The 15077-nt window shown below is 33.4% G+C and overlaps 1 protein-coding gene across 1 annotated transcript; it reads right to left on the bottom strand.

Annotated features, from left to right (window-relative positions):
• Window positions 1–1823: 1823 nt before the first annotated feature.
• On the bottom strand, window positions 1824–5883 carry LOC124930510 (11S globulin seed storage protein Ana o 2.0101-like). Its single transcript, XM_047470845.1, has 5 exons — window positions 5299–5883; window positions 4759–5217; window positions 4316–4677; window positions 2287–2340; window positions 1824–2175 (listed from the first exon to the last, which is right to left on the bottom strand). The coding sequence occupies exons 1-5, from the start codon at window positions 5866–5868 to the stop codon at window positions 1824–1826; spliced, it is 1797 nt and encodes a 598-aa protein (XP_047326801.1). The 5' UTR covers window positions 5869–5883.
• Window positions 5884–15077: the final 9194 nt, after the last annotated feature.

Here is a 15077-nt window from a genome sequence, read left to right as displayed (position 1 = left end):
GCCCTCCGAATCCATGGACCCATGCTCCCAAGCCCTAATTCAAACCATCCCGGTCTAGACCGAGCCCGTTTGAGCCCAAATCGGACCCATACCCTAGGACTTCATTTCTAAGTCCTATTTGGTTCCACTTTTCAAAATCCAAAATTATTTTTTTTATTTTGGAACCGCAATCAATTTTCAAATAATCCCGAAAGTTAAAAAATGACCTTTAAATATTTTCGGGATATTTTCTAAAAAATATTTTGGATAAGGACCCATTTGGAATTTTTTAAAATTCTAACACTTTTCTGATATTTTGTAAGGTTTTGTACTCTGTTTTATATCAACGTAGTCGTAGGTACGCCATTTAAAATAATTTCTTACTATTATTTACATAATTTAAATCTATCATTGTTTAGGACACTCGGACTACGAATTAAAGGAAATAAATCTTATAATAGCCCGACTTTATTTTAATAAAATAAAACCGTCCTATGACGGGCTCGGATGACAAAGCGCAAAAGCTCTTTCTCGAGCGTAACAAGAAACCAAACCCCTTATAGAAACTCTAGTATAAAGTACGTTTATACACATATATTTTACTGATTTTCTAAAATCATTTGGCAACTCTATTTTCAAATAAATAATTTTTTAAATTAGTTATGTTTGATTAATTTAAACTGAGTTTTAGCCAAATTATTATTTGGTCCCAAGATTATTAAAACTAAAATTAATTATTTTTACATGATTAATTTCAAAGTCCCTCATAATCCATTTGATTTTAGTCAAATTTAACAAAATACTCCAAATACTTGTCATAACTTGACAATGTAAAAGAAAATGGAAAGTTATCTACACCTCCTTATAACAATATGACAATGACTCATAAATGAGAATTCCGCTGTGAATAAACTCCAACAAAAAAAAATGAAATTTTCTTTATGGCAGGTAAAGATACGAGCTCTACTCGCTCATATGAATTTGGACAAGACTTGATTAGGGTTTGATAAGATGTTCAGTTCGTGGACAATAGAAGAGAAAAGAGGATGGATCACATGGCTATGTCTTATATACATCTTCATCTCTCGAATAATATTTTATAGTATGTTTTGAAGAAGACGAGTGATGTTGGGTTATTTCTGAAACTAAAATAGATTTGTATGAAAAAAAGTCTTACTAGTAAACTGCATCTAAAAAACAATTATATTTTATAATTTTTCTGATTTGAGAATTTTTGGTTGTTTTGTGTATGCTCACGTTGATGAATGAAAATTGGAGGCTCAATCTATGAAATGTATGTTCATCAGTAAAGGAATATAAACTAAGGTATTCTTAAACCATAAAAGTAATAATTAGTCAAAATATTATTTTTGATGTGCACTTATATCTTCTTGTGATAAAATTGAGCAAGAATCTAACACTTCTCGAGATAAGATTCGGTAAAAATCTAGCAAACATGTAGAGTTTGAAATTAGATCGAAATCTGAACATGTGATAGTGTCGTTAACTAAATCAGAGTTGTCAGATATTTCACCTATTACACCACAATATCATATTGCTATATATAAGTCCATGTGTGATATTAGACTTCCTAAAAGACTCCTAAGAGATGGAGACAGTTAAGTTGTCTATTTTTTAAGATAAAATTTTCTTTTGACATACTTCGTATGTGTTAAGGTGGTGATTGTTAGATTATGTTTACTGATATATGTTTTGATCGAGACATGGGCTCACTAGGCCTCACAACATCATGAGCAAAAAGAAAGAAGAAACCACTAACAATGACTTTCTTTTCCACTTCGACTTTCTTCCATTAGAAGTGTTAAGTTAATAATTTCTATCAATCAATTACCAATAAAAAAATCAAGAAACCTATAGTAGACAGTAAACAATATCTCAGAATCAGTAGTTGCATTTGCTTGATCTCGGGCTTGTTCCCTTACCTTGTTGTTGCCATGCCTATCTCTTTTGTCTGATTTTCTACTTCCTTCACCACCATAATCCTTAGCCATCGATTCTCTCTTATAGGCGCCATCATTATCAGACTCCCTCCTCAGTGTCCTCGATTTGGAAACTCCGTCTTCATCGATACCATCGTCTTCACCGCAGTTGAAATAACCAAATGTATTCTCATGATCAAACTTCACACTTGTGTCATTGACATCCATCAATGGCACTCTATTCTCGTCGAGGTACCTGAAAGAAACAGTACAATAATGAATGAACCATCAAACATCAGAAATTCTAACCTTAGAAACAGAAAGAGCACAACTTACGGATCATTGTAAGCCAAATGTATTCTCAGACTTCACACCTGTGTCATTGACATCCATCAATGGCACTCTATTCTCGTCGAGGTATCTGAAAGAAACAGTAGAATAATGAATGAACCATCAAACATCAGAAATTCTAACCTTAGAAACGGAAAGAGAAAAACTTACGGATCATTTTAAGCCATTATGGAAATTTGTTCTTCTGGTTGTTCTTCGGAAAATGGATTATAGTCTGTTATTCATGTTCATAAGAAAAAAAAGAGTATTTGAATATTAGATTAACTATAACGATTAACGACTATAAATAAGTAAACTCATAAATAAGTCCTTAGACTATTTTCAATTGTTATATAAACTCTAAATCTTTATTTGTTTAGTTAGGACCATGATTTATTTAGAGGACTCAATTTGTTACTAAACATAAACATAGTCAAAATGTCTGATGGGTTACATTCATACATTTTTATTCTCACAAATTCTATTAAAAATCGATGCGATTCACACTACAAAAGAAACGTAAAGAGATTTTATCCAAAAAAAGTATTAAATCGTTTAATCTGTTCAAAATCAAACAAAAATGGAAGAGAAAATCAATATCGGAAAGTACGACACTTACCTAATGTAGTTAGACTTTCCAACGAGGATGGGTTGGTACCAAGATGAACAAGGAGGAAAATCGATGAGAGAATGAAGCGAAGTAGAGCGGCGCCGCGTCTCAAACGGGAAGAAGATTGGAATGTATTCAAATTATTTCTTTTTGAGGAACCCTAGTGGACCTGGTTTGGTTAAGAGATTTTTTAATTGGTCATTAAATCAGTGTTTGTTGTAATTTTATTATGAAATTAGAAGTATTTTTATATTATTGAAAAAAAATAGTCTACCAATATTAGGAAATACAATGATTACTAATAAGTTCACTATAAGTGGGTACCCACTTGTAGGGTAGAGTGGATTCTATGATAAGATCAACAAGCTATGGGCTTTTCCTTTTTTCCCAGTTTTTTTTTTTAATTTTCAGCCCATTCAGCAATCAAAACTCTTTATATTTCTTTTATTCTCCAATTTTAGGTAGTCCAACTCAGATTATAAATTTGATTAATACATTATTTATTTATTATTATATTTATTTTATTTCAATTATTTAAATAAAGAAAAATTATAAACTCAACAAAAAAAAATCAACGAAAGTAATTCAACTAATAAATGTGGCACGTCATATGGGTAGGAGAAAGAAAATCTTAAAAATGTCCCGAAAAGGTCATCACGAGTCCCGAAATGGTTATTTCGGGAAGAAAGAAATTTTGGTCCCGAAATGACCGTTTTAGTACCCGAAGAACTATTTCTGGACCCGAAGAACTATTTCGGGACCCGAAATAACCGTTTTTTAAAATATTTTTTTTACAAATTTATTTAAATATCTTATATAGAATTATTTTTAATATGTTTACATATATATATATATAATTATATAAATTATAAAATAATTCAAAAAAATAATTTAAATATATTACAAATAAATTTATAAATAAAATAATTAGTATATTTTATTTAAATAGTCAAAATGATACTTTGTTCAGTTTTACCGTCAAACTTTATTCAGTTTTATATTGTAAAACACATGTAAAAACATAATTATGATTTTTACAGCTGGTAATGTAAAATGAAGTGAAGCGGCTTCTCGAAAATAAATTTAAATTTCGGATCTAAACTGGATTAATGTCTTACTTTATAATATTCTAAAATGGGAAATCTTTCATCAATCATAACATGTCATTATATATTCTGTCATGCTAATTAATAAGGGTTATAGGAAGAGACAGATGAGTTGTATGCAGCTGAGAAAGACAAAAACAACAAGTAATCTTAAGAGCAAATTATTACCTCTTCTCTTCAAAGTGTTATTTATCATCTAGTTCAATGACATATATCTCATCTCATAAAAAGGAAGCTAAAATTGAAAAATAATGCTGAAAATCCTTTTATGGGCTCGATCTATATTATTTATTTGGTAGTTTTAAGTACTAGGATTTAATTAAGCCGCCGCCACTCTGGGGGAACGGGACCTGGACTCAAACATCAAAGTCTCCTCCCGGTTGGTCTTCAACCTCATGGCTTGTTCCCTTGAAACTCGGTAAGAAGCCGCAATCACGTCGGCGGGAAGGCCGCGAAGGGCCGACGTCCGTCCTGCTAGGGTTCCTTGCATGGCGACGTCATTGGTCCTGAAGGCAACCCATTCGAATCCCTGTTCACCGGCTTCTTTAACCATCACGAAGTTCTGCGGGACCACCACCATCTGTCCTTCACGGACCACCTCATCGAACACGCAGCTGCCGCTCTGGTCAGTTATCTGAATCTTAGCGTCTCCTCTCGTACAGTATAGAATGCTGTGTGCGTTTAGCTTATAGTGAGGACTCACCAGTGCGTTCTGTTGTAGTCAAATAGTTAGATTTATCATTTAGTTTAGTTTAGGCGATTCAATAAATAAATAAATAAATAGTATACTTACCCTGTAAAGAACCCCTCTCTCTGCGCTTAATTTCAAGGATTTGAGAATGGGTAGGTCGTAGCTGGTTAGGGTATTGAACCTGCCGGCCTGTGGGTTGAAGATATCGGCGCGGGAAGGGTCGTTGATGTTCTCGATTAACTTGGTAGAGCAAACGGTTTCTTCCAAGCCGTTGTTGTCGAATCTTCTTTCTTGCTCCTCCCTCCTCGATGGTGGGCTGATGACTTGAAAGCCCTGTTCCACGCGGACAATGTGACCTCTCTTATCGTCTTCTCCGCGAAGCTTCCTGGCTGTCTCTCTGTCTATTCCGAAAATCTGAACCAGAAGTTCCTCCTCGATTCCATGGAAGACGTTGCCGGCGTTCTGCTTCTCGCCTTTCTGGTGGGCCTGGTAGTATTTTTCTCTCCCCTGTTGTTCTGCCCCTCCGAATCCTTGTTGTGGGTTTCCAGCGAGGAAGAATTTCTGCATACATACATACATAGATATACTAATTAATTTTTATCTATCTAGAATAAATTATGTTCTGTCCGACGTCTGTCTTACGCGTGGGTTTTGGTCGAGCTGATTTAGGTTATTGCCGGTATCCTCAACGACTATGGCTACCACATCCTCGTTACCGTCGTTGTAGCACCAGTGGGTCCAGCCGGCGCCGATGGCAATGACGTCTCCTTGTCGGAATCGTCGGATCTTTTGGTGCTGGTCGTGGAACCTAGTGGATTTCTCATCATCCTGCTGCTGGGATTCCTGAGATGATTGGAATGTCTCTGGGCATCCAGGCATCAAAACTCCAGACATACCGTTACCTTTTACAATGTACATGAGGAGAGGGGCGTTGGAGTAGGAAGGCAGGAAGAGTCCACGTGGGTTAATAGTATGCCTGGCGGCGACAACTCCGGCGCAGCGGAACTGATCATCCTTCCAGTCCCAGATCTGGGACTCGCCGGCCTCGGCCTGGATTCTAAATGTGGGTTCTTGGGCATTGAGCCTCTGAAGTTGGCACTGTGCCTGGTCTTCTTGGCTAAAGCCATGTTCAGACTGTCCCCTGCTCCTGGCGGAGACAGTGCCCAAGAAGATGATGAGGAGGAAGGAGAGAGAGAGCAGTGAAGTGTTCATGGCGCTCTCTGAGTATTAATTGTTGGATGAGAATTAAGGGAAGAGAGATGGGGAATTTATAAGGGGGAGGGGGAGTATTGGATGATGATTGCATGCAGTTTTGATGCCATGTTTCATGTTTGCATGGACATGGGATATTCGAATTGCTTGTGGGCTTACAGCTAAGTGAGATGAGCAACGGCAGGTGGCCGCATCCTTCATTTTTTTTTCTCTTTGCATCAAATGGATAATGACTTATATATACTGTGTGTTTCAATTGCTTGCAGATGTTGATGGTATTGTTTCTGAGGAACTCTTTTATTGTGACACCCCTTCTCCTTTCTTTTTTTAACTTTTTTTAGTTAAGAATGTCACTCTTTTTTTACTTTTTCGTAGTTCAGAATGTCAATTTTATGATTAACTATAACAGAATATTCACTTATATCACAACTGAATATTCACGTATATCAATTAATTTTTGTTCGTTCATACTACTATAGTTGAGTTTAATGTTAATCTATGTCACTGTTGAATAAAAACATCCAAACCCGTTAAGTTTTTCGTTAAATGATAACACATGTAATTGACATGTCATCTTTTAAAATGTCTAAATTGTTTGGTTAATACTTCTGAAAATATAATAAATTTATTATTTAGAAATTATGAATAAAAATTTAATATATATTAATTTTTAAAAAAATGACATGTCAACCACACATGTCATCATTTAACGGAAAATTGAATGGACTTTGATGTTTTTGTTAACTAGTGATATAGATGAATATTATTAAGTTCAAATACAGTGATATGAACGAACAAAAATTAGTTAGTGATATACATGAATATTTCGTTATAGTTCAATGATAAAATTGACATTCTTTCCTTTTATGAGAGAACCTTTTATACTTTATTATCTATATATCTAGATTTGCAAGAATTAGCAGGATGCTGTTGGTGAATAATTTGATTATTTTTAAACAAAATATATCGAGTTGATTCATTTAAATTTAAATTCGCTAAGTTAATTGATATATATATATATAATAAATAAATAATTAGTTATGAAAAATCATTAATAAAATCACTTATATATATATATATATTTATCATTAATTTTTATATTTATATAATTATTAAATCTCTTATATATATATATATATATATATATATATATATATATATATATATATATATATATATATATATATATATATAATCATTTATTTTTTTATCTATACATATTTGTCCCAAAATTAATTTAATTTTTTCCACTTTTATTTATATATATAGATAAAATATGAGAAAAGAAATGACGCGGCACTGATCCGCTATGTCCTGTCCCGCCGAGATTCAGGTAGGTTTGAAATTGGTTTTTTCTTTCTCTTCCTCTAAAATCGCAGATTTTTCAAAGAAACCAAAACGCCAATAAAAAAATGGATTCACGTCCATTGGCGACTTTATTCTCTCCATTAATCTCACATCTTCTCGTTCTCTTCCACTTTCTCATTCTTTCCTCTTAAACAAGTCCTCTATAAATCCCTAATTCTGCGTACGACAACGCGTTAAAATAGAATTTCCTCTCAATCATAACTCACTTATTAACCACGGCCGAAATCGTCGCTTTCTTTTGTCTCTTCCCTAGAGAAATGATATGTAAAGATAAAAAAATGATATATATACATTTCATCTATATATATATATATATATATAAAATTAATAATTATATAAATATAAATATTAATGATTAAATATAATATATAAAAATTAATATTTTAAGTTTAACTAGTTATGTTTAACCAAAAAGTTAAACGAAAGGCCATTGGTGACCTTTTTAAAAGTTACAGGTGAATCTGTTTTAAAAATTAATTTGAGGGCTAAAAGTTAGCGATCAGAGTAATTAGAGGGTCGTCTAGGTAATTTTCCCTTCATAAATAGAATTTCAAAAATTTTGTTTTTCTTTTTAATTATATTTTTTTCCAATAAATAAATAATTATATATATTAATAATTATATATTAAATATATATATATATTTAATTAAAAATTAATTTATAATATATTTAAAAAAAATAAATTAATCTAATTTAATTATTTGTCTATAATTTGTATTAACATATTTTCTCTCCATATTTATTAAATTAATTTTTTAATGTTTTTTAATTTAAATTAGAATATTTTTTACTTATCTCCAAATTTATTAGATATATTATTATTTAATTTTTTTTCTTAATTTAATTTTTCAAATAAATTTATTAGATAAATTAGATAATTAATTAGTAAGTAATTAATTATCTAAAAGAACTTAACCAAGTTAATTTTTGTGCACAATAAAGAAAAACCAGAATGCAAAATTCAAAAAACCGAAACTGATATTATATCTTCGGCTCTACAAAGACGGCGCAACCGGTTATCTATTCGGTTACCCATCAAAGAGGCGCAACCGGTAATGGATATGTTCGGTAATGGAAATTGGCTTTACCGCTCATCTAGTTTGATGAGTAGTATCTTCGGTCTTCTATCCATGAAGTGTAACCGGTAGACCGACCAGTAGTCTAAAGACGGCGCAACAATGGTATCCATCCAATGGTAGTTTGACCGGCTATTAACAAAAGGCGAAATCGATAATCTGATCGGTAGTTTGACCGATTATATCCAAGAAGAGGAACTAATTTTATGCTAAGACAGCTTTATACAAAGCGTAGCCGATAGTTTCCTTTTTAGTGTTATACATAACAATTTCGGTAATTACAGAAGGGAGCATTCACATGTCCAGATTGTATTATTGTCATTTTAATACAAGTCTGATGAAACCTTCTTGGGAGCAGAAGCCTGCCAAAATAACTCAGACCACTATTTTGGTATAAGTCCGATATATTCCACTTGGAGTAGTTGTCTATCACATTACCCCAGATAGCCAAATCATTAGAAGACAAATCTGCATGCTCATCTGTTCCTCGGAAATCATTAATCAAATTAATACCATGTTGACTTATTATGAAACAAGATCAAATGATATCCCAAAGTTGTACTCTACTGATCCTCAACCAATCAGATTCAAGAAACAAAGTACCATCAAGGAAATATATCCGTTGAAAAAAAGAATATGATCGTTGTCATATTTCTATTTAAGAGAATAGAGCTCAACCGGAAGAGACACCTTTTCCTAACGTTTTGTACAACCCGTGATAACCTTTTTCTCAAGCTTTCAACTCTTGCAACCTTACTCACGTTTGTTTCAGTGTGTCTTAGAAATTCAAAGTGTATTACAATTTCATCTATTCTGTGTGAGTAGTGAGTATTGTAAGTTGACAGAATCTGTTTCTATTCAACAAAGTAAACTTTATTGAGAAATCGAAAACGAGCAGTAAATAAGCCTCGGGTGTTCGACATAAGCATTGTAAATGATCTGAATATTCTAGTGAATATCATTCTCAAAGGTTTGAGAAGAAGGGGTGACGTAGGAGTTTTATCTCCGAACATCAATAAATCTTGTGGTGTGTCCTATTATCACTTTATGTTTCCTCATTGCTGTCTAAACCGTGAACTCGTTGCTTCAAGTTGAAACGAATATTTCCGCACTTGAACTATGTTCAATAGTTTGTAACAACTTGCGAAGTATAGAGACCGATATTAACCTCTAATAGGGTTATCATCAATCGACGTGTGTATAAGCGTTCACCTTAGCGAGAACCCCAGTCTCCTTCGGCGATCCCGATCCTAACAAAATTATATATATATATATAAATAAAGTATAATGATTTTATTTGTATTAATTATTTTATATTATATAATTATATATAAATTTTTAAAAATATTTTAATCTAAATATCTAACTAATTTATTAAAAATTACTACTTTTTATATATTCTCTCTACATATATATTATTTATTTAATTATATTTTTTATTATTATTCAATCAAATGATTAAATATATATGCATACATAAAATTATAAATTAAACTTAACAATCACAAATGGTCCAATGATTAAATGATTAACACTTCAAACTCGAGAATAAGATTCGAGTCTCACTTGGTGTAAATTTTAGAGTTTGTATAATAAAATTATGGTGTAAATTTGAGGGTGATGTTAATAATGAGAATTAGAAGGATTGAGGGAATGATGGTACAAATTTAATGGTGGTGTTAATAATGAGAATTCGAATTAGAGGGATTGAGGGAATAGTAGTGTAAATTTGAGTAGCTAATCTCTATACTCAAGCAACCAGACATCAGCATGTCTTACAACGAAAAGGCTCCACTACTCGAAAACGAAGACTTCATTGATTGGAAGCTACGCATGCATATGCACCTAACCACCATAGACGATGAAATGATGTTCATCATCTTTGATGATCCAATAACGATTGACAAGGATAAGAGCGAATGGACAACTGAGGACAGAAGAAGGAACAACCTTGACAATCTCGGTAGAAATGCCATCTACAAAATCTTCGGTAGAAATGCCATCTACAAAATCTTGGACAGGAACACGTTTGCCAAGATCTGAGGATGCACTACTGTAAAAGAAGTGTGGGAGATAGTCATCCAGCTTCACGAAAGAAACGAGCGAACCAAGGAAAACAAGATCATAGTGCCTACTCAAAAGTTTGAAAATATCAAGATGCGCCTCGAAGAAACAATAAAGGAATTTGGTGAGCATTTCACAAGTATTGTGAATGAACTCTCACTTCTTGGAAAGAAATACGACAACAAAGATATGATTGTCAAAGCTCTAATATCGCTTCCTAGCGCTTTGGATATCAAAACCATGGTGATGAGAGAATCAAAGGGTCTTCATAAGATGAAGTTGCATGATGTCTTTGAAGATCTGAAGGCATATAAGTTTGAAATGAAATCAAGAAATGAAAATGAAGCCTCAACGTCAACAGCTACCAGAGCTCTGGTGACCTCCGTGGAACCAACTAACGTTTTTTGCTTTAATTGTGATGCTTTAGGTCACTACAAGTCGGAATGCCGGAAGCCAAGAAGAGACGATAGAAAGTCAACCGATCAGAATTAAAGGGAAGATCAACAATCAAACGGTCAACATAAGGAGATCCAAAAGGCTTTGCTAGCTGACGATAGTGGAAGGTAGTGGACACATAGCGATTCGGACAGTGACGATCAAGTAATCATATGTCTTATGGAAAACGAGGAAGAGGTATTCGACTTTGCCTATGAGGAATTCACCTGAGAAGATTTCATTACTACACTCAATGACATGGTCATTGAGTATAGGAATCTGTCTAATCTCGTACCAACCTAGCTAAACAACCAAACCGTTGGAACGAATGAACTATCCTCTGAGAATGAGAAGCTCAAGGAGACAGTCCAATTGTTAACTGAAGAAAATGAAAGAACAAAATACGTGATTGCTGCATAGAAGAAATCTAGAGATGCTGTGAGCCAGATGACGAGTCATCAAAGACCTTATAATTGCAAGTTCGGTATAGGCTATGACAACAACAATCCAAATAACTCTAGATCTTCTAACCGCAAAGAGTTGAAACTCAATAAAGACAAACTTCCATTTATAAACTTTGTCAAGAACACATCAACCGACAATGAAGCAAGTCACGACTCAAAACTGGTAAAGGAACCAACATATGTAAGACCAACCGACAAGTCGCGATGGCTTAACCCTGAGAGAAGGAGAGTCAATCGACTAGTTAGGCAAGAACACGAAAAAAGGTCACAAAAGTTCCATCAAAGATTATCACCACAATACAATGAGGTATTCAAAGGCAGACAGAGAGATGTCAAGTCAGATACAAGTAGAACTATTAAGACCATAACAGAGAGATTCATTCGAATGATTCGAGTATGGATTCCCAAAGGACTAATTAACCGTGGACCTAATTAAATCTGGGTACCAAAAGGTGTAAATAACTATATTTTACAGGGTAAACAGATTAAGCGACTAGAGGACTCGGAATGGTAGTTGGACATCGGGTGTTCAAGTCATATGACGTGAAACAGCAAGCTATTAACCGACATTGTGAAAGAATTTGGTTCAAAGATCATTTTCGGAGACAACTCTAAGGGTAAGGCTGTTGGAAAGGGTTAGATTGTCCATGATAACCTGACCATAAATAACGTATTACTTATTGAAAATTTATGTTTTAATCTGCTTAGAATTAGTTAAATGTGTGACATAGGATGATAGGATCGGCGACACCAATAGAGACGGGGGTCTGGCTATTGATGACGACTTCGGCGGTTTAATAAAATCCTGTTAGGGATTTATATCTCTTTCTATTCTTCGCAAATCTTTCGAACTCTTGAAACAAATTCAAGTGCGAAAATGTTCGTCGGATTTGAAGCTTTGAACCAATGAAAGATGAATGACAGAAAGTAAAAAACACAAAAATTTGTTTATAGATGTTCGGAACAAACTCACCTATGTCACCCCTTCTTCCAACCACCAGAAGGATTCACTATACTTCTTTGAATCAAAAACAGTTCACTAATCTAGATAACTCTCTGTTGAACAAAACAACCTTTGTTCAACTTACAATACTGAAGTTTTCTCACAGAAAAGACAGTATGTAATACAATATATTCACAGCTAGATGATAAGTGAGATGTTTGATTTCAGGAACTTTCTTCAAAGAAAAATGAATGAAGCAACTCTCTCTCTGTTTCTTGTATTTTTCAGCCAGTAATTTGTCCGTTGTCTTAGGCAGCAATTTATTCTTGAAAAGCTTCAACGATCAAATCCTTCTTTTGGACACATGTCATCTTTCCGTTGGATGTACTATCCATGAGATACTGGGTAGTATAGCAGAAAAAGATTCGTAAGATCGTGGTAGTACAATGCAGTACATGCAATTTGAATTATGGCATACGTGGCGGTTATTCATTTGTTGAGCTCTGCTGTCAGCTGCCTAAAAGACTCTGCTGCCAGCTGTCTAGAAGAGCATCTGCCTTTAGATGCCTATCTGATCATCTTAGTCGTTCATCTGATTAGACGCCCCTATCTGATTAGTCTATTAGACGCCCCCATCTTGGCCGTTCATCTTCTTAGACGGCTCATCTGATCATCTTAGTCGTCCATCTACTTAGACGTCTATCTGATCATCTTAGTCGTTCATCTGATTAGACGCCCCCATCTGATCAGTCTATTAGATGCCCTTATCTAATTAAATCAAACATCTCCGTCTTAGAGCAGAATCCATTAGACCGCCTGGTCTAATGAGATTAGACTTGCGTCTAATTACAATTACTTCAGACTAATCTGAAGGAGGAAGGAGTTAGACTACACGTCTAATTATCCAATAACCATTAGACTGCACGTCTAACTCCACTGGTTAGACTGCACGTTTAACCACGCGTTAGACCTCCACGTCTAACATTAGACATTTTCCATATAATCGGTCTAACTACACGTTGACTTTCAGTTGTGCCTGCAAATTAACAAAACTCTAATTATAAATTCTGCACCTTGTGGGATTCGAACCCAAGTCACCTGTATGACAGGTGGGCATGCTTACCACTACACCCCTTAAGATGTTAATATCCAAATATATATTTATATATTTGATATGACTAACAATTATTGAACTTAGTTTTATCCAAAAACTATTTCATCAATCATCAAATCAAAATTGTTAATTTATTTTTAAATCAATTAAAAATTTCAACCCAACATAGGATATAATGTCGAATTTTACAAACAAGCATGCTTAGTTAAAAATCAATAGGGAAACACTTTGTTAACAAGCACATGATATGAAATATTTATAAAGTAGACTGGAAAACTAAATGTCTTAACTCTGTTTGCATGATTGCTAAAATTGATCAAAATTGGTTTTGATATAAAAGACTAAATCATTTGAATTTCAAAACAATCAACTATATATTCATTACCGACTTCTTACCATCTCATTTCGACCAACCAACATATGATCGAACTATCATTTTGAGAATTTTTCACCTAATCATCTCATCATATTATAGACCTTTTACCCACTTACTAAACTCTTACCATCTCACTTACCAAACAACAATCTCATTAATATATTTAACTATCATCATCTTTTATTCTCAATGGAACTCTCATATTTTATGAATCTATGATTCCTTCACGATTCCTTCACTTTGGCCAATTAATAATCTCATTCACATATTTAACTATTAAATATTATTCAACCATTTTCTTCTTACCGACTTTTTACTATCTAACTTCGACCAACCAACAATCTCATTCACATATTTAACTATCATTATCTCTTATCCTTCAATACCTCTCATATTTTACTAATCCGAGACTCATTCATTTTGATAAATCAACAATCTTATTCACATATTTAACTATTAAATATTACCCAACCATTTTTCTTCTTACTGACTTCTTACAATCTCACTTCGATCAACCAACAATCTCATTCACATATTTAACTATCACTATCTTTTATTCTTCAATACCTTTCATATCTTACTAATCCCAAACTCATTCACTTCGGCCAACCAACAATCTTATTCACATATTTAACTATCAAATATTACATAACCATCATCTCATTACCGACTTCTTACCATCTAACTTCAACCAACCAACATATCCATTGATCGTAATCAAACTATCATTTCGAGTATTTTTCATCCAACCATCTCATTATAATATAGACTATTTTACCCATTTACCAACTTTTTACCATCTCACTTTGACCTAGGGCTACAATTATTATAAACAAATAATACTGTAACTTTCTCACATTCATATTATTGACCTTTCCTCACTTCAACAACTATCATTATCTATTATTTTTGATAGATCTCTCATATTACTAATCTCGCAACTTCTCACTTCGATCAACCGATAATCTCCTTCACATATTTAACTATCATTTTTTTTTATTCTCAATGGACTCTCATATTTTACTAATCACAGATTCTTTCACTTCTGTCAATCAATAATCTCATTCACATATTTAACTATCATTATCTTTTATTTTCGATAAACCTCTCATATTACTAATATCGTGACTCCTCACTTCGGCCAACCAACATATCCCTTATTCCCCTAATCGAATTATTATTTCGAACATTTGTCATCCAACCATCTCATCATATTACATATATTTTACCCACTTACCAACCTCTTATCATCTCATTTACCAACCAACAATTTCATTCACATATTTAACTATCATTATTTTTTATTCTCAATAGAACTCTCATATTTTATGAATTTAGAACTCCTTCACTTTAGCCAACAAATAATCT

Source organism: Impatiens glandulifera, chromosome 3 (assembly GCF_907164915.1).
Source record: "Impatiens glandulifera chromosome 3, dImpGla2.1, whole genome shotgun sequence".
Taxonomy (NCBI): domain Eukaryota; kingdom Viridiplantae; phylum Streptophyta; class Magnoliopsida; order Ericales; family Balsaminaceae; genus Impatiens; species Impatiens glandulifera.
The sequence above is the reverse complement of the archived record's forward strand: the minus strand, read 5'-3'. Positions and strand labels throughout refer to the sequence as shown.